Genomic DNA, 21,664 nt, shown 5'->3' on the forward strand with positions numbered 1-21,664 from the left:
ATATCAACAGCAGCAGAAAATGGTATAAAGGGAGTAGGATTCATTATAAATAGGAAGGTAGGACAGAGAATGTGTTACTGTCAACAGTTCAATGATAGTGTTGTTTTTATCAGTTTGGTTGGTTGGTTGATTTGGGAAAAGGGAACTAAAGAGTAATGTTGTCTTTCAATCTAACTCACACTGTAAACTTTCCAACTAGTATCACTAAATCCTCAAGGACAGCCATTGATAACTTTTTATAGACAAATCAAAGGAACAAAATCATATCATAAAACCTGTAATAAATGGACTATCAGATCATGACATGCAGCTCCTTGTTTTAGATGTAAATGCTAAGCAGATTATCAAGACTGCTAAATCTGAGTAGAGGAGAGTATTCAATCAACCAAAAATTGAGTGTTTTAGAAAACTGCTCAAAGATATGAACTGGAAAGATGTTTATAGTGCTCATGACATGAATGAAATATATAACACATTCATGAACAATGTCAGTACCATGTTTTAAAACTGTTTTCCTCTAAAAGTTACTCAAATTAAACAGAAGTCTATAATAAAACCATGGATCACACAAGGAATAAAGATTTCTTGTAAGACAAAAAGGAAAATGTATCTGTCGACCAAGAATAGCTCCAATCCTGATGATTTAGCTAAATACAAGGAATACTGTAAAATATTTAAAAAAGTAAATCAGACATCTAAACAAATGCACTACAAAAAGAAGTTAGCAATGTCAGGGAACAACATAAAAACAATATGGGTTATAGTGAAAGAGGAGACTGGTAGAACCAGAAAGGAACAGGAGCAAATAGCACTAAGGGTAGATGACATATTAGTAACCGATGGGCATAGTGTGGCAAATCTATTTAACAAGTACTTTATATCCGTTACTGATAGAATGGGATTGTGATGATCAGTAAATAATGTCCTTGAATATCTGAAACTAGCCTTTACACATAGCTTCAGGTACATGAATATGTCACTCACTTCACCAAAAGAAATAAATTCCATAATAAAATCTTTAAAAACAAAGTATTCTAGTGGTTACAATGAAATATCAACAAAGTTAATTAAGGCAGATTCTTGTGAGTTTAGTACAATTCTAAGTTACTTGTGTAACCAGTCAATTATAACTGGGACATTTCCTGACTGCCTGAAATATGCAGATGTTAAGCCTCTATTCAAGAAAGAGGATAAAGAGATGCCATCAAACTACAGACCGATTTCACTTTTGCCAGCACTCTCAAAAATTTTAGAAAAAGTAATGTACAGGCAGCTTCTCAACCATCTGACCACAAATAACATATTATCAAGAACACAGTTTGGATTTGTGAAGGGTTCTGATGTCGAAAAGGCTATTTACATCTACAGTTAAAATGTACTTAATTCATTAAATAACAACTTACAAGCAGCAGGTTTTTTTCTGTGATTTGTCAAAGTCATTCGATTGTGTAAACCACAACATCCTTTTAAATAAATTAGAATTCTATTGTGTAACGGGTAGTGCTGCAAAATGGTTCAAGCCATACCTCGCTAACAGGAAACAAAGGGTGTCAGTACAAAGAACTAGTGAATTAAGTCATCAGTCATCATCAGAATGGGAAGAAATTACATGTGGTGTCCCACAAGGATCCATCTTAGGGCCATTGCTTTTTCTTGTGTACATTAATGATCTCTCATCACTTACACTGTCAGAAGCAGAGTTCGTTTTGTTTGCAGATGACATAAGTATTGCAATAAATAGTATGTCGAGTGTAGTTCTAGAAAGATCTGATAATGATATTTTCATGGATATTAATAAATGGTTTAAAGCCAACTCACTGGCATTAAACTTCGAAAGACTCACTATGTGCAATTCAGAACCTGTAAGAGGTTTCCACCCAGCATATGCATAAAGTACGAAGAAGAGCAGATGGAAGAGGTTGACAGTCTTAAATTCCTGGGATTACAATTCGATAATAAATTCAGTTGGGAGGAGCACACCACAGAACTTCAGAAACGCCTTAACAAATCTGTATTTGCAATTCGAGTGTTAGCAGACATAGGCGACATAAAAGTGAGAAAGAGCTTGCATACTTTGCCTACTTTCATTCCATAATGTCATATGGTATAATATTTTGGGGTAACTCTTCAAGTCAAACAAAAGTTTTCAGAGTCCAAGAGCGTGTAATACGTATTATTTGTGGAGTAAACTCACGGACGTGTTGTAGAAACCTCTTCATGGGTATACTAACTACTGCCTCTCAGTATATTTACTCCTTAATGAAATTTGTCCTAAATAATATATCTCTTTTTCAAACAAACAGCTCAGTTCATACATACAATACCAGGAACAAAAATGGTCTGCACAAGGACTTAAAAGCACTTACTTTAGTTCAAAAAGGGGTCCACTACTCAGGAACACTCATCTTCAATAATTTGCCAACAAACATAAAAAATTTAGTTAGAAATAAAGATCAGTTTAAAAGGAGCCTGAAAGATTTACTACTGGACAACTCCTTCTACTCCACTGACGAATTTTTAAATAGAAACAAATGATGTATTGTATATATTCATACTATTAGTATTGTTTTTTCAGCTTTAAAAAAAGAAAAAAGGAGACATGTTCCACATCCATGAGGATCTCCTCAACACGGATCTATGGAACGAAAAACTAATCTAATCTAATCTAATCAAGAGGGAGGTCAGCGGTCCCATTGCATTAGGGAAGGATGGAGAAGGAAGTTAGTAGTGCCCTTTCAAAGGAACCATCCCGGCAATTGCCTCAAACGATTTGGGGAAATCACGGAAAACGTAAATCAGGGCGGCTGGATGCGGGTTTGAACCTTCGTCCTCCCGAATGTGACTACAGTGTGCTAACAGCCGTGGCACCCCACTCGGTGTTCTTAACAGAATCGACAGCAAACCAACACTGACAACAAAGGTTGAGGCATACATGCTGACGTCACAAACTAAAGATGAAGAGATAGAGAAAGTATATGAGGATATGGAAAGATTAATACAGTACGTAAATGAAGATGAAAATCTAATAGTCATGGGGAAGAGGAATGAAGTTGTAGAGGGACGAGTAGAGGAAATGGTTACAGGACAATATGGTCTTGGAACAAAGTAAGAGACAGGAGAAAACTAATTGAGTTCTGTGATAGTGAATACGCTGTTCAACAATAACAAGAGGAGGAGGTATACTTGGAAAAGGCCGCGTGATACGGGAAGATTTCATTTAGATTACATCATGGTCAGACAAAATATGGAAACTGGGAATTGGTGGCAACTTCCTGTGGGACAAAACTGCTGAGGTCATCGGTCCTAGGCTTACACACTACTTAATCTGACTGAAACTAACTTACGCTAAGGACAATACACACCATCGAACAAGGGAGGACTCGAACCACCGCAAACGGAGTGAGCCGTGCGAACCGAAGGAAGGCGCCTAGGACCCCGCGGCTACACCGCGTGGTGACAGACATTCCGAAATCAGATATTGAATTGTAATGCGTACCCAGGAGCAGATATAGACTCAGATTACAATGAAATAGTAATGAAGAGTAGGTTGAAGTTTAAGAGGTTAGTCAGGAAGTATCAGCACACAAAGGAGTGGGATACGAAAAATAAGGAATAGGTCAGTAGGCAGTACAGTTGAAAAAGAATGGACGTCTCTATATAGAGCAACCACGGAAGTTGGAAAGAAAAACGTAGGTACAAGAAGGTAACAGAGAAGAAACTATTGGTAACAGAAGAAATACTTCAGTTGATCGACGAAAGAAGGAAGTACAAATATGTTCAGGGAAATTTAGGAATACAGAATTACAAGTCGATGAGGAATGGAATACATAGGAAGTGTGGGGAAGCTAAAACGAAATGACTGCATGAAAAAGTGAATAAATCGAAAAAGAAATGATTGTCGGAAGGACTGACTCAGCTTACAGGAAAATCAAAATAATCTTCGGTGAAATTAAAAGGTAGGATGGTAACATTAAGAGTGTAACGGCAGTTCCATGTTAAATACAGACGAGAAAGCGGACAGGTGGAAAAAGTATGTTGAAGGGTTCTGTGAGGGGGAAAATTTGATTGAGGTGACAGAAGAAGAACCAGGAGTCGATTTAGAAGAGACAGAAGATCCAGTAGTAGAATCAGAATTTAAGAGAGTTTTCGAGGACTTATGATCAAATAAAGCAGAAAGGATAGATAACTCCCCATCAAAACTTATAAAATCATCGGGGGAAGTTGCAACTATTGACATTGGTGTATAGCATGTATTAGGCTGAGGACACACCATCTGACTTTCGACAAAATATCATCCACACAAATCCAAAGACTGCAAGAGATAAAAAGTGCTAAAATTATCACACAGCTCAACAGCTCATGCATCCAAGTTTCTGACAAGACTAATATACAGAAGTATGGAAGAAAAAAATAGAGGATGTGTTAGATGACGATTAATTTGTCTTTAGGGAAGGTAAAAGCACCATACAGTCTAGATTAAGTTAAGGAATTCTACTACCTAGGCAACAAAATGATCAATGAATGACGGAGCAAGGAGGACACCAGAAGAAGACTAGGGTTGAAGAAAAGGGTATTCCGAGCCATTAGAAGTCTACTACTATCAAACGTAGGCCTTAATTTGAGAAATAAGTTTCTGCGAATATACGTTTGGATCACATCATTGTATGGTAGTGAAACATAGAGTGCGAGAAAACCGAAACAGAAGAGAATGAAAACATTTGAAATGTGATGCTACGGATCTATGCTGAAAATGAGGTGGACCGATAAGGTAAGGAATGAAGAGGTTCTGTACAGAATCGGAGAGGAAAGGATTATGTGGAAAACTCTGAGAGGATGGGTCAGGATGATAGGACATCTGTTAAGACATGAGGGAATTATTACCGTGGTACTATAGGGAGATGAAGGGGACAAAAACTGTAAGGAAGACCGTGATTGGAATTCATTCAGGAAATAGTTGAAGCCGTAGGTTACAAGTGCTAGTCTAAGATGAAGAGGTTGGCACAGGAGAGGAATTCGTGGCGGACGGCATCAAACCGGTCAGAAGATTTATGACTCCAAAAAGAAAAGGTTAAAACCGGTATGGTCACGGACCCAAGAGAGGCGATGTTGTGCTGTTAGCAAAGGCTTCCACGACTGTGATCTTCTGCTGTAGATCATTAACGCCAAATTTCGCCGCACAGTCCTAACGGGCACGTTAGTCGTACGTCAGACATTGATTTCTGCGGTTTTTTCACTTTATGTTGCTTATGTGTTAGCACTGACTACTCTACACAAACGCTGATGCTTTCGGTCGTTAAGTGAAGGTCGTCGGCCATTGCACTCCACAGTGTCAAGAGTGTTCCATGTAAGAAGCATACCACATTTCTGGCGTTACCTCTCACCACGGACAGTGGTTTTGCTCTGGGTCCAGTTCTCTCCTGCGCATCTAAACAAGCCTTAATACCAGATTTGGAAGTCATTCTGTTGTAGATCTCTGGTTCCTCGTTCCTGCGAACCGCTCGAAACAGTGTATTTCTGCAGAAAGTCGCATGCGTATATCTCCAACTGTTCCACATCCAAAGTCAGTTAATTCCCAACTTTCAGCATTAATATCGTCGAAAATCTTTTTACCTGAACCACCTGAGGTACAAATCACTGCTTTGCCAATGCACTGCCTTTCTATACGTTGTGTACACGATGCTACCGCCGTCTGTATATGTGCATATTGGTATCCCATCACTTTCGTCACCTCATTATATTAATAGAATAGATTAGCAGCGGTTGAAGTATGATATAGTGCAATTCCTTGAGCAGAAGAGAACCTAAGGATATTGGATCCAAGAGGTGCAAAAGACATGGAAATAACGAAAATGCAGGAACCAGAGATGTACAGCAGGATGACTTCCAAATCTGGTATTAAGGCTTGTTTAGATGCTCAGAAGAGAATTGGACCCAGAGCAAAACCACCATCACCAGAAAAGCGAAGAGGGCTGCAAAGTATGTGAGTGAATGAATGTTGGACAAAGGCTAAGAGTGGAAGAAAAGAAGCTGGCCTGAAAGAACGTGGTCCACAGATGGCAGAATCAGAGGAAATAAATCGTAAATACGGAATAAAACATTGATGTCACCACCCGTTGAGGCTGTGGCATCACGACATACGTTAGCAGACTGCTGGGCACTCACAGGTAGGATTATACTCGCGCTGACGCTGCCCACCACGATGGAGGCGAGCAGTTCCCAGAAGGTGGTGGCGAACCGCTGCCACACAGAGACGGTCAGCAGGGGTACGGCAGCGAACAGCAGCATCCATCGGCGGCCAACAGCATCCACAAGCACGCCGTTCAGCAGAGAAGGCGGCACCGAGGCGAGCAAACCCACGGACGCCAGCCACGAGCCCTGGTCTGCCGTGACGGGGATGTGCGACGTGTTCTTCCGCAGCTCCGGGATCATAGGCGAACTCCAGCCGATAACCATGCCGGCGCTGAGGTACGCCAGCGACACTATCAAAGGTGTCCGCAAATCACATCTCTATGCTCTCTCTGTCATAAAATGGTATTTTAATAGTATACAACCAACCAATGGATAATACCATATCGAACCAAATGAGTTCAGAAAGTTGTGTGTATATTGTTTGTCCATTCAATAGGTGCCAAAATTTTCACAGATGATACCATCAATGAACCTGAGCACTAACAATTCAACTAATGTGCACCTGGGACATGATTCTGACAAGGCAGAAATTACATATTCTGTTGCCCAAAGTTCAATCTAAGATCCACTATTGTTCCACATATATGTAAACTATCTTCCGTATAACATACAACAAGCACAGTCAGCTCCTTCAGCAGATGACGTGACTATTGTAATCAATCAAATCATACATAAACAGAAGTATTAGTAAACATAGTTCTTAGAGGTACTGTTGACTTCTTGTCTGTGAATGGTCTCACCCTCACTTATAAAAGACGCAACATATTCCGTTACACACATCTGCACTATGTGACCAAAAGTATCCGGACACCCTCGTGTAAGGAGCGTTAGCATTGGACCGCTGAACAGTGGAAAAACGTTTTGTCGAGTGACGAATCACGGTACACAATGAGACAGTCCGATGGCAGGGTGTAGGTATGGCGAATGCCCGGTGGGCGTCATCTGCCAGCGTATGTAGTGCCAACAGTAGAATTCCGAGGCAGTGGTGTTATGGTGTGGTCGTGTTTTTCTGGAGAGAGCTTGAACCCCTTGTTGTTTTGCGTGGCACTATCACATCACAGGCCTACATTGATGTTTTAAGCACCTTCTTGTTTCCCACTGTTGAAGAGCAATTCGGGAATGGCGATTGCATCTTTCAACACTGTCGAACACCTGTTCGTAATGCACAGTCTGTGGCGGAGTGTTTACACGACAATAACATCCCTTTAATGGACTGTCCTGCACAGAGTCCAGACCAGAATCCTCTGGAATATTTTTGTGGTGGTGGTGGTGGTGGTGGTTAGTGTTTAACGTCCCGTCGACAACAAGGTCATTAGAGACGGAGCGCAAGCTCGGGTTAGGGAAGGATTGGGAATGAAATCGGCCGTGCCCTTTCAAAGGAACCATCCAGGCATTTGCCTGAAACGATTTAGGGAAATCACGGAAAACCTAAATCAGGATGGTCGGAGACGGGATTGAACCGTCATCCTCCCGAATGCGAGTCCAGTGTGCTAACCACTGCGCCACCTCGCTCGGTGGAATATTTTGGAACGCCGACTTCGTGCCAGGCATCACCGACCGACATCGATACCTCTCCTCAGTGCAGCACTCCGTGAAGAATTGGCTACCATTCCCCAAGAAACCTTCCAGCACCTGATTGAACGTATGCCAGTGAGAGTGTAAGCTGTCATCAAAGCTAAGGGTGGGCCAACACCATATTAAATTCCAGCATCACCAGTGGAGGGCTCCAGGAACTTGTAAGTCATTTTTAGCCAGGTGTCCGGATACGTTTGGTCACGTAGTGTAGGTGTACTACAAGAGTGATAAGTGTAACACATGGTGTGGAAACAGTAAATACGCTGAAAACTTCAAATTCTTAAATGTCCACATTGATGAGAACTTAAACTGGAAAAATCACATTTTGGAACTCTTAAAACGACTCAGTTCAGCCACATTTGCACTTAGAATGACTGAAAATCCTTGGGAGGGACAAATCAGTATGATGACCTATTTCCTATATTTTCATTTAGTAATGTCATATGGAATAATTCTCTGGGGTAACTCATCTTCGCGAAAGAAAGTTTTCATTCTGCAAAATCATACTGTAACAATAATATGTGGTGGTCACCCACGATTATCTTACAGACATCTATTTAAGGAGTTGAGCATTCTGACTACTGCTTCACAGTATATTTATTCCTCCCCGAAGTTTGTTATAAATAATCCACTGCAGTTTAAAAAGATTAATGATATACGTAAATGAAATACCAGAACAAAAATGACATTCATTACTCCACGTTAAGGTTTTCCTTCGCACGAAAAGGGGTGTACAATGCAACAACAAAAATATTGGATCACTAATTCAGTGATTTAACTGTCTAACAGACAGCAATGGAAAGAAAGAAAACAAGCTGAGAAAGTTTCTCCTGGAGATATCCTTCTTTTCCATAGAATTCTAGTGTGTAAAAGACCGTGGATATGAATTACTAATTCACATATACGTACCTTTTTCTTTCTTTTTTAATATGTATAAAAACTTAGAAATGTTCAGAATAGAATCATACGCAAAATTAAATTGCGAAGTGAATGGAAAATGACTAGTTCTACATAACTACTATCTACCGTGCAAAATGCTACATGGAACATATAACCAAATAACTTACTAAGTAACTAACTAACTTTGTCACGACCGACAAGTTGGGACGTGCCATTTTAGTCAGAGTTATCGATAAGTACTTCCAGAGTCGCACAAGACTACGTCGTAAAAATTGCAAGACGTACAGAAAATGGACACATTCATTGGATAAGACGTCTCTCCACGTTTTTAACTCACATTAGAGATCCTCAGTATGGGTACCGTTAGTCATACTGCAAACATCAATACGTGCATACAATTAATTGAAATCGATGACAAGAACTGCCTGGTAATATGCTGCAGAAGCCCCGTTTGGAAATCTGTTCACTAGTTTGCGTATCTGTAGGCTCAAACTGATCAGTCTTCATGTTCTGATACACCTGCCCCCCTAGAGCGAATACTACCCCCCACATATTGAGAATCTAAACTTGGAGAGGTGCTCTGTCCACTGATATGTGCCGTTTTCTGTAGGTCTTGTTGTTTTCAGGTAGTATTCTCCTGAACCCGCTGCGATACTTATGAGTTACCTTCTACCAGAGACAGAAATTATTTCTTCCTTAATGCAGTGGGGAGCTGAACATAGTTTGCAACAGAATACACAAGCTAATGAAGAAAAAATTTACTCGCTAGCATGAGCATAAGTCTGTAAAATAGGAAACAACTCTTGAAAGCAATTTGTCTGGATCATTGACATATATGGGTGCATGGGGAGGGAAGCTGTCCTAGACATCTGGCAGTAATGTAGGATATCGAAGATTAGCAGAACAGATATGGTTACCAATGAAGTATTGCTGAAAATTAATGAGGTAGACCATATCTATATCGAAGGGTATCCAAATGAGGCGAGAGAAACTCGTAGAACTCATTGCAAGAGGCAGAATCATCAGTTGATTAATAACAAAGGGAATTATTTATGGGTGGAATTGCAGTGAAACGTCCAAGTAGGTTGTATGTGCAGCAGATCATGCATGTTGTTTCTTAGCAGAAATCAAGGGAGTGGAAGGGAAGTCTGAAGCACCCATCCTTAAGTTTATCACAACGAGAAAACGCACTTGTACTCTAATAGAGAGTAGCATTGTTTGTTGGACTCTTGTGGGATTAAGAGAAGAGGTGAAGAAATTGCAAGAGGGCGTGTGCTTTTCATCATTGGTTCGTTTCTTGGCCATATGGAAGGTCATCAACGTCCAGTGGCAGACACTACAGTCAAGGCGTACCACACTTGTTAAAATTATGAGTGCATGTCACACAAGAGCAGTCGATTAGTGTATACTTCTTTGATCATATTGTTGTGCGATAGCCTCTCTCGGCATGGCAGTGGAGATCCATGACTGACTTAGCAGTAAACGTCAGATTAGCGTGGCATAAAAAACATGAGAGAGTCATATAGATGGGAGCCAGCTAAGCGTTCAGTCACAAGAAACTACATGTGGACTGCATTGACGCCACAGGAATCTACGCCCAGGCCGTATGGTAGGCGAAGTTACCACTCATTCATGCCTCGACGCTGCAGCATGGAAAATACTACTGCCGATGCAGTGGAAAGATGGAAGCCAGACACTGCCGATGGTGACACGATTACCACACGAATGAGACTCGAACCGCGGCTGTGTTGTAGCGTACAAAATGGAAAATAATGTCCTTTCAAAACATCGACAAGCCAAGAAGACAATAACACTTCCCGTTTTATACATGCAGATACAGTCACTACCTGCTACCATCTTCGAGATATGCTTTACACCTGTCACCCTGTTTTCACGTGGGTCGTCTAGCTGCCCCTACCAGATACTGCCGTCCCTAGCCATGGAACCACTGTCTGTGCCTAACCAAATGCCACTTGATTTTGAACTGGTGCTCTCTGACTGGGGAATCATATGCTGGCTGACTTCTGCGAATATTTGTATACCTACATAGGCCTGACTAGGTGTAGAACCGTAGCTTGCTTTGTGCAGGCATACTCTATTGTCGCTGGCTTTTCTTGTGCTGGCATACACTACTTCTGCTCGCTTGCCTTGTGTGGGCACACTCTATCACTGGAAGTTCCTATTGCTGTTGTCCTGCTAAGAGGTCCTCAGTTCAACTACGTGCGCTCAAGTGGCTCCACACTGAATCACGCAATTTCACAGCTAACACGAGAGACATTACGGAGTCCAGCACAGTGGCATACCATCTGACTGTCTGGGCGCATATGTGGTACTACCCCACAAGGGTGCTGAAAAAGTAACATCAGCTCAGCTTCTGCCTGCTGGATGAGGCAATGACATATGCTGAGTGTGACAAGAGGCTGCTTGTGAGCTGAAAGAGGGGCATGTGTGGGACTGCTGAAAACCACCTAGCAACACTATATTTATGTGTGGAGTATCTGAATATATGAAGTAGCTGTAGCTATGACCTTCCATCATCCTCCTGGCTCCATTAATCTGCCCAGCTGGTGACAGAAATGGTTTCTGCCAACCACACTGAGAAGGGACCAAATGCATTAGGGATGGTGACAACATCCACAATGGGCAGGCTCATCATCACTGTGTGTTGAGTGCCGTGACTGTTGTCTATTTTTCTCTCTCTTCTGCTTTGTTGTATTAACAACTGTGATTACAGATTTTCTGTATTGTCATAGCGATTTGTGGGTGAAGCTTGTAAGACCAGATAAGTCTTAAGACTTCTGACGATTTTATGAGAATACAAGAGGCCTGTTCCGAATGAGGTGCATGTTGGGTAACTCGTTCGGCCACAGCGTGTTTTGTACAGAATCAGCCGCAGTTATGTGAGACATGTGTCACAGATACGTCTACTACGCTAGGCAGTATAGTGAATCCAGATAGCTGATGATTAAAGGTAACAACGACTCAAAGAAATGTTTTGGTGTCACAGTGAGCTACATATTTTTTTTAAATTTCCATTTTGTTTTTTTCCTTGTACTTTTGTTTACTTGATAGATGTCGCACAGCGTCTGAGCCGAAAACATTGGGGTTACCTCACAAGAAGCCGTGTGGTCGTTGTTAGAGCAAGTAGCTAGGTTGAAAGTAGATACTACAGAATTCTTTAAGAAGTTTAAATCTGTAAGAGAAGATGTGGCTTCACGCAGTGGAACTGATCCTACATTAGATTCAGCTACCTGCTAGTCTGGTTAGTCCCTTTTTTGGTAAAGCAACGGTGGATGTGCTAGCATTTGTAGATGATCTGTTGGCAGCTGTAAAGCTGGTTTCTGGACAGGTCACCTGTTGTTACAGATGACAAAATTTCTCTTTAGAGTGAAGGCAAAGACATATGTTAGGTACTATGAGGATTTAAGGAATGCACTGACATTCGAGGAACTCAGAAATTGTCTTCTACCCTCTTATAAGAAGCAAAGTGCCTGTAGATTCTTTAGTGAAGAATTCACTGCGGGGGCGCAGATTGAGTATTTCTGGATAGACTATGGAAGATTAATGTCACTGTATATCAAATAATGAATAATGAGAAAGTGAATACAGTTATCAGAAATCGGAATATGGGGCGTTAGCAAGATGCCAGAGGGGGGTTCCTGCTGGTGCATCATGAAGGATACATGAAGAATTTCCAAAGGACCTGATTGATATCATCCTGGTGGCCACAGCACGGAAGTAGTAATGAAAGTGTGTCTTCTAATGACTACGACATCTGGATCACATTGAAGAGTGAGGGAGCAGGACACTGAGAGAAACACTGAAGAAGTAAGGGACGTAACGGGAAAGGCCAGTGTGCAAATGATTTTTAAATGGCAGTGGGAACTACAAATCCTCCATACGGCGCCTCCATAAGTTTTTATGCTACAAAAACGTATACAGAGGTGGAGTGTTGCATCATTGGCGCAGCAGACCGTAGTGAAAATATAATTTTATTGAACACAGGGCCTCATATGTCTGTAGTAAGTCTGGACCTCTTGTGAAAGACGTGGTTCAACCCCCCCCCCCCCCCAGGGGGCACGGTATGCGGAGTGGAGGATAACGATGTATGATCAATAGTTTCAGTGATGTTAAATTTTCAAGTGGGGTTGGGAGGTTTTGCCGCATGTAGGTGAATGGTACCACACCACTTGATCCTAGAATTAGATGCCCTGTGTAAATGCTATACTAAAACTGATCATCGGCAAAACATGGTCGAACTCGGAACAACATTTTTCCAACTAGAGTAAACCATTGCCAATGATATCATGTTACAATATTTGCCTGTGGTGGAAGACAAACCAATTATACTGTGTAAAAACTCATTAACACTCAATTCACAATAAAGTACTGGAAGGAACAGGAAAATAATTTAGGTGATCATAGGAAGAGAACTATTTGTAAATGTATCAGATGTGGTGGAACCACTGGAGGAGGACGATGAACTAGGTAAAGAATTATGTTTTATATGCAGGAGTGTTGTTTTCATACTGGAAATAGGTGGTGCAAGAGTAGAGCCGCAGGGTCGATTTCTGGGGACTCTAGTGATATAAGACAGAATTCTGACAGGATGTAAATCACTGTTTACCATAAGCCATGTAAGGTGCCCTGTCATCTACAACCAGCAGTGGAAAAATTCATGGACCAGTGATATAATGATGGCATCATTAAGGATGTGCAACTGTCATCATAGTGCAAAAAAGCTAATTGGATAATATGAGAAAATATAGAATCTCTTATAGCTGGCGTTAACTAAACAGTGGGCAATCATAGATGTCTGTCAGATACCAAAAATCACAGAAATCCTGGGTAATTTGGGAACATGTAGATATTTTTCCACAATAGATCTATGTAGCGTGTCTCATCGATTATAATTACTGCCAGAGGACCGACCGAAAACTGCCTTTATAGCACCTAGGTGTCCTTACCAGTATTGGAAGAAGCTGTTAGGTTTCAAAAGCGCTTCAACCATGTTTCGGTAGTTGCTGGATGTAGTTTAAAGGGGGCTGAAGCCGAACACTGTAAGGTATATCTCAATGAAATTATCGTATTTGAAAAAGAAGTAATAAATAGATATGAGGTTGAAAGCAGTTTTTAAAAGGTAAAAGGTTACATTTTCCATGCCTCACTTTCAGCACAGAGAAATGTCATTGTTCATTCAAGGAAGTGAACGACTGAGAATACGGAATTAAAATGAACGGGTGACTGTGTGGTGTGCAGTGTTTAGTCAGGGGAGAATTGGAGCGATATTCCTTGATGGCACGGTGACTACCGAACTTTACGTGAAGGTTTTGGAAGATGATTTCATCCCCACTTTTCCAAAGTGACCTTGATTTCGACAATATGTGGTTCATGCAAGACAGAGCTCGCCTCCAGCGAAGCAGGAGAGTGTTTGGTGTCCTGGAGGAGCACTTTGGGGACCGCATTCTGGCACTGGGGTACTCAGAGGCCACTGGCATGGGCGCAAATGTTCAAATGTGTGTGAAATCTTATGGGACTTAACTGCTAAGGTCATCAGTCCCTAAGCTTACACACTACTTAACCTAAATTATCCTAAGGACAAACACACACACCTATGCCCGCGGGAGGACTCGAACCTCCGCCGGGACCAGCCGCACAGTCCATGAGTGCAGCGCCCAAGACCGCTCGGCTAATCCCGCGCGGCGGCATGGGCTCGATTGGCCGCCATGTTCTCCGGATATGAACACATGCGACTTCTTTTTGTGGGTCTACGTTAAAGACAAAGTGTACAGCAATAACACCAAAATCGTTGCTTATCTGAAAACAGACATTTTTTGATACGTCAGCGGGTCATGCAAAATTTCGCTATTAGTTTGCGCCACACCAACGCCAATGATGGCAGGCACATCGAACATGCCGTAACCTAAATCCGAATATCTGTAGTGACATTTACGTGTTGAATAAAGTATGTGCACGTCGTCGTTTGTAACTAAATACGTTTTTTTTCCCAATTGTCGCCCTGTATGTATATGTAGATGATGGCTGACATACCACGCTCGAAGGCTCCCAATGATGCGACTTGTTTTCAGTGCCTGAAGTCCTTCAGATAACAACTTTCAGCCTGAGTGGTACATGATCTCCACAGAGTAGATTAGATTTCGTCTGACAGACAATATTTGTGATAGCGAGTTTGTTAATGGCCTTTGTGGTGTATCACAGTCTCATTTCTGTCGCTTGTTTTTCAGCAACAAGTGACCCAACGTATGCAGAGATTCTGTTTGTTGAAAACGCTACAAAGTCTTTATCTATTATTTCTCTATTAACGAGATGAGGCATTGCATTGTACTCTGATGTACGAGTTGTATTGCCAGTTTGTAGCCTCTTAGTTTAACCACGTAAATAACTGCACATAACCCTTAAATGTACATCATTACCTTTCTATTTTTCGCGAACGAATATAAGAATTTTCAACAAAAAAACTGGAAGGAGTCGCACTAGCCTTAAAATTATTGCAGCAAAGATTTCCAAATCTAAGGATGTTAGGTAGTTAACATGTACGTTTATATTCTCACAACACACAAGTTTATAAATTTTATCACTGCCATATAGTGTTCCCTCCTCAGCCCTGAACCCCCTCCCAAACCCCCCCCCCCTCACCTTTCCTACAGTGTGGAACACCCGGAACGTCTTGGTACATAAACTTGATTCTGTGACTGGCTCTTGTTTCGGTCGATTGTCACTTGCGTGTCCACAAGTTGTGAGGCAGTGTTCGTTGGTGTCTGTAAGTACGATCCGATGATTCTGGGCAGTTTGTGGTGTGACGTGCTGGTGAGGCACCCGGCACCATTGACGCTAAAATCCCAGCAGGTTTGACGTTGTCGGTGGATACTTTCAAGGATGTGCCTCTTATTGAACTTTCATGGCGTGATCCCGTCTACTCGACACTGAGAATGAGCTCGTGTACGGTGGCTGTTGTGGAGATCTGACTAAATCCATAAGCAGCATCAAAAACAAACTGCTGTGCTAGTTTTTGTATACAAACAGCTGACGGTTCAATGGTGAGAAGCGGGAGGACCATGGCTACTGGTGCTGTGGTGTTTAAACATCTGTACCACCTGCAGAAGTTATGCCATATTAGAAAATGATCCAGGCTCTAAGTGGCCCTGGAATTCGTGGAGGGATACCATAAACCATTTCGTCCACGAAAGCTCCAATGTCATTCTCGTACAACTTTTGGAGTCCTAAAAGGGCTAAGGGAAGTGCCTCTCTGAGAGATTAGGGACGCCTTTACGCCTTTAACGTTCTGTGCCTACGTTGTGCCACATCATTGTTAGCTGTATTGGTAGCTGGTTGTGTTGTGTCGGTTCAAATTTGCAAATTTGATCGGTTATAACCTGTGGAGGACACTGGATATGCGTCACCCATGTACACATATCGTTTCTGTCGCAGATCTGGCTGATATGACAGCGACTGTTGTTGTACCCATCCACCATATAAAACTATGGCCGCGAAGAAGTATCCATATCCATCTGAAGGAGGAAGAGGGCCAATCAAGTTGGTGAAGGTTTGCAAATTGGAAGTTATTTACTTTACTGTACTGGAATACATTTACAACTAATTCTTGAAATTTCTAGTTTCTTTTTTAGTTAAGCTTTTCTGCAAAATCACTTATTAGCTGTTTAACAGGGATTACCATTTTTTTATTCCTGAAGAGTTTCGTATTTCTTTGTGGCTCAGCTTTTTTATTAAGCAAATCATATTAATTTGACTCCAGTTTCTTCATCATCTCTTTGGCACTCTCCCAAGGGTCGAATAACCCTGCGACCATCTGTGCAGCCCTCACCTGTATATGTTCAGTATCCCTAGAGTCTTACTTGGTACAAGTCTCACATACTGGTGAAATACACTACGATGGGTCACATGAGTGATTCGTAAGCAGTCTCCTTCGAGGATAAATTCCATTTCCCCCATGTTCTCTGAATAAAGCAAATTCTGCCACTTGCTTTACTCAGTCTAAGTATTCATTCCATTTCATACACCTTCAGAGTGCTACGCCCAGGTGCTTGTATGTGTTAGCTGATTCCAACTATGACTCATTGATATTATAGTCATAGGGTGCGACGTTTTTTTTTATTTTTGTGAAGTGTACAATTTTACATAGCTGAACATTTGAAGAAATTTCCCAATTTCTGCACCACTTCGAAGCTTTGAAATCTTATCATGATCTGACTGAATACTTATGCAACTTGATTCATACAGTACTTCATTATAGCATCTGTAGAAAGCCTGAAGTAATATTAATCTTGTCTGCCATGTCGTTAATACACAATGTGAACAGCCAAAGTCCCAACATACGTCCCTGAGACTCATCTGAAGTTACTTTTCTTTATTAAACTTAGCAAATGCTAATTCATATCAAATATTGTAGGCAGTCCTGATTATTTCAAATGGTAAAAGATTTACATCGAATAATTTACATATTATCTCACTCACACTGATGGACTTTTCCATGTTTCTGAATAATACTAGACTTTCTATTGTGAAATTAGTGAGTCTCAGTCTACCATAATGCCGTCTTCTCCATTCCATGTGTTTCTTTTTCGTGCGTTTTTTTTGTGTTATCCTAATCCTTACATCTTGAATTATTTCGCTTAACATTGGAAATTCTGTCTCTTTCCCAGTAACGTTAATAGTCTTTCCTCCAAACTCTTATTCACACTGAGCAAAACCAGTTGATTAATTTCAGATTTTGTGTAATATATATTTTAAAAGTCAGTATGTTGCTGGGCCAGCCAGTATGTTTTCTTCCTACGATACATATGACATAATCTGTTGATCTCTTTTATCACTTTTTCACTCATATTTACTTCCACATCTTTTATGGTTCATTTTGATCACCCCCACACATTACATAAACCCTTCTGAGATAAAATTAGGAATAATGGCCGAGAACATTGTCTCCCTCACATTACATAAACCACTCTGAGATAAAATAAGGCCTATTTCCAGAGAAAAATGCTTTAGGAACCTCTAATTTATGATCGCAATCCTTTTTTAATTTTCCCACAAATGTTTTGCTGTTAGCACTTTTTATTGGTTGTAATTGTACACATTTAGTGAAGATATTCAATACTGCCAACATGTCCTAGCATCCCCCAGTAGATACTGATAACTCTCCTAATAGATCATCTGCAGTCAGTTTCTTTGGAACATTGGGAGGATTGGTGGAACAATTGTGTTTTACTGGTGACAATTCACATCTTCAGACTCTGTTTTTCTCTTCTCTTCATAAGTTATTTAATATTACTGTTTCTTGTAACTTAGCTACTATTCATATTGTCCCATAATGTCCATATCTTTTATGTAATATTCAATTAGTGTGTCCACATATTCTTCAGGAATACAATACTCCCAGTTCTGATTGCATAAATAGTTTCTTCTGAATAATAGAACTTTGTTAACTTAGTAACACTACTTCATCTTTGGACAATGGTTAGGGTTGTAATGTTGGTTAATCTGTCTCAGAATTGCACTCTCATTCTGTCACATATAATATGTATTTACTACCTTTTCTAATCAATATTTCATTTTTAACGTTTTTTTAAGAAAATAATCTTTCGTGTCACCCACTTGTATCCTGTCTCTCTCCTTCTCTTTTTCCATCAGGCATTTTGGAAAAACACCTGTATTATGTTATCTTAATTCAATGTCAGACTGTTATGAAAACGAGACCACATATTTAATCTTTGGTGTTTCAGTCTATATAGTAGCAAGAAACTAAGGATACTTCAGATCTTTGAAATGCTTACACTATGGGATGTGCTTCCAGTTCCGTTCTATAATACTGCTTTTAATGTTCATAGAATGTTCTGGTAGCAAAGTAACTGTTTTATGAATTCACCCTTCATCTGTTTCAACTAAGTGAAATATACCAACACCCATACCACAAACACTGAAATCTTTACTCTTAAAAAAAGGCAAAGTAAAATCATGGTGATATAATGGACTGCTGCTACCTAGCTCACTTTCCAATTTTTGGAAAGCCTCCTCACACAATTTAGTCGAATTCCACTACTCAGTTTTTCAGCATGTTGATCAAACGCTGGTGACTGGCCACTGACAAATTTCCTATTACACCCCAAAGCCTTAACATTGCCTTCAGTTGTTCTTAAAAGCAGTAAAGTCTTCAATGGCTTCCCATTTTTCTACTCCTTGTTGTATTGCGTTTTCATCTATTATGTGGCTTGAAAATGAAATTAACTTTTTACAAACTGGGATTTAGTTAAGCTCAACTTGTCCCTCCAGTCTGAGCTGCTCTTAGTAACCCATTTGAAGTTTTGTGGCATCATGCGATGTCATCTACATGCACTGTTAGTTTATTTTGTATTTCATCTCCTGTAATTTTGTCAATATCCCTAATAATCTCACAAAGAACACCTTTAATCCTAATGGTACCTCGAAATAATGTTAACCCTTCCCTTTATGTAAAATAGCAGCACATTTTCTGTAAGCTAAATCGATATTCCAGTACTCACATGTCACATCACAAGAGGTGAGACATTTAGAACCATGAGATGCTTGTAAGATTTCATCAACACTGGTAGGTCTGTCAATTTCTTTTTTACCACTTCATTTAATTTTCTGGCATCTAACAGAACTCAGATTGCCGCCCCTCTCTGCCATACACACATATTCCTTTCACCTACTAATGCAGATCAGTTGTCATAACAGCTATTAGATTCGTCAAATATTTTCCATTCTAGCATTTTTATACGTCTTTCCTCACAGAATCTTTCTTAGGGAAAGGAACAACATATGGTCTAATGAAAAAAGGTAAAAAAGTTCATAGCTTTAAAATTCCAACAAATATTCAAAATCTTTGACTAAACTTGGTTTTTAATAAAATACAGATCTACTTTGCATCAAAATTTTTGCTGAATCTTGTCTTTCATTACTTGATATACTTACAATGTATCTCATTTTCTCTTTTATTCCAGCTTGCATTGTACCCACTTCAGAATTACTTGTGTTAGCTCTTGTGGCTAAATATCCCAAAGGCATATTCAATACACCATGCAGTTTTACATTCAATTTTTTTCAGAAAGTTAATGTCATTCAACTTTTCATCGCAAAAAAAGAGTAAATAAAAATAAATTTAATTGATGAAAGGAGAAAATATAAAAATGCAGTAAATGAAGCAGGCAAAAAAGAATACAAACGTCTCAAAAATGAGATCGACAGGAAGTGCAAAATGGCTAAGCAGGGATGGCTAGAGGACAAATGTAAGGATATAGACGCTTATCTCACTAGGGGTAAGATAGATACTGCCTACAGGAAAATTAAAGAGACCTTTGGAGATAAGAGAACCACTTGTATGAACATCAAGAGCTCAGATGGAAATCCAGTTCTAAGCAAAGAAGGGAAAGCAGAAAGGTGGACGGAGTATATAGAGGGTCTATACAAGGGCGATGCACTTGAGGACAATATTATGGAAATGGAAGAGGATGTTGATGAAGATGAAATGGGAGATACGATACTGCGTGAAGAGTTTGACAGAGCACTGAAAGACCTGAGTCGAAACAAGGCCCTCGGAGTACACAACATTCCATTGAAACTACTAACGGCCTTGGGAGAGCCAGTCCTGACAAAACTCTACCATCTGGTGAGCAAGATCTATGAAACAGGCCAAATACCCTCAGACTTCAAGAAGAATATAATAATTCCAATCCCAAAGAAAGCAGGTGTTGACAGATGTGAAAATTACCGGACAATCAGCTTAATAAGCCACAGCTGCAAAGTACTAACACGAATTCTTTACAGACGAATGGAAAAACTAGTAGAAGCCGACCTCGGGGAAGATCAGTTTGAATTCCGTAGAAATACTGGAACACGTGAGGCAATACTGACCTTACAACTAATCTTAGAAGAAAGATTAAGGAAAGGCAAACCTACGTTTCTAGCATTTGTAGACTTAGAGAAAGCTTTTGACAATGTTGACTGGAATACTCTATTTCAAATTCTAAAGGTGGCAGGGGTAAAATACAGGGAGCGAAAGGCTATATACAATTTGTACAGAAACCAGATGGCAGTTATAAGAGTCGAGGGACATGAAAGGGAAGCAGTGGTTGGGAAGGGAGTAAGACAGGGTTGTAGCCTCTCCCCGATGTTACTCAATCTGTATATTGAGCAAGCAGTAAAGGAAACAAAAGAAAAATTTGGAGTAGGTATTAAAATCCATGGAGAAGAAATAAAAACTTTGAGGTTCGCCGATGACATTGTAATTCTGTCAGAGACAGCAAAGGACTTGGAAGAGCAGTTGAACGGAATGGATGGTGTCTTGAAGGGAGGATATAAGATGAACATCAACAAAAGCAAAACGAGGATAATGGAATGTAGTTGAATTAAGTCGCGTGATGCTGAGGGAATTAGATTAGAAAATGAGACACTTAAAGTAGTAAAGGAGTTTTGCTATTTGGGGAGCAAAATAACTGATGATGGTCGAAGTAGAGAGGATATTAAATGTAGACTGGCAATGGGAAGGAAAGCGTTTCTGAAGAAGAGAAATTTGTTAACATCGAGTATAGATTTAAGTGTCAGGAAGTCATTTCTGAAAGTATTTGTATGGAGTGTGGTCATGTATGGAAGTGAAACATGGACAATAAATAGTTTGGACAAGAAGAGAATAGAAGCTTTTGAAATGTGGTGCTACAGAATAATGCTGAAGATTAGATGGGTAGATCACATAACTAATGAGGAAGTATTGAATAGGATTGGGGAGAAGAGAAGTTTGTGGCACAACTTGACCAGAAGAAGGGATCGGTTGGTAGGACATGTTCTGAGGCATCAAGGGATCACCAATTTAGTATTGGAGGGCAGCGTGGAGGGTAAAAATCGTAGGGGGAGACCAAGAGATGAATACACTAAGCAGATTCAGAAGGATGTAGGTTGCAGTAGGTACTGGGAGATGAAGAAGCTTGCACAGGATACAGTAGCATGGAGG

At 40.4% G+C, this 21,664-nt stretch overlaps 1 protein-coding gene across 1 annotated transcript in view; it reads right to left on the reverse strand.

Moving 5' to 3' along the window:
- LOC126187908 (facilitated trehalose transporter Tret1-like) overlaps positions 1-21,664 on the reverse strand; it is a 140,263-nt gene that overhangs the window by 101,849 nt on the left and 16,750 nt on the right. Inside the window, exon 2 of the mRNA XM_049929261.1 lies at positions 6,163-6,479. Coding sequence (XP_049785218.1) covers positions 6,163-6,479 — 317 coding nt within the window. The remainder of the gene's footprint in view (positions 1-6,162; positions 6,480-21,664) is intronic.

The sequence above is a fragment of the Schistocerca cancellata genome, chromosome 5 (genome assembly GCF_023864275.1).
Source record: "Schistocerca cancellata isolate TAMUIC-IGC-003103 chromosome 5, iqSchCanc2.1, whole genome shotgun sequence".
Classification (NCBI taxonomy): domain Eukaryota; kingdom Metazoa; phylum Arthropoda; class Insecta; order Orthoptera; family Acrididae; genus Schistocerca; species Schistocerca cancellata.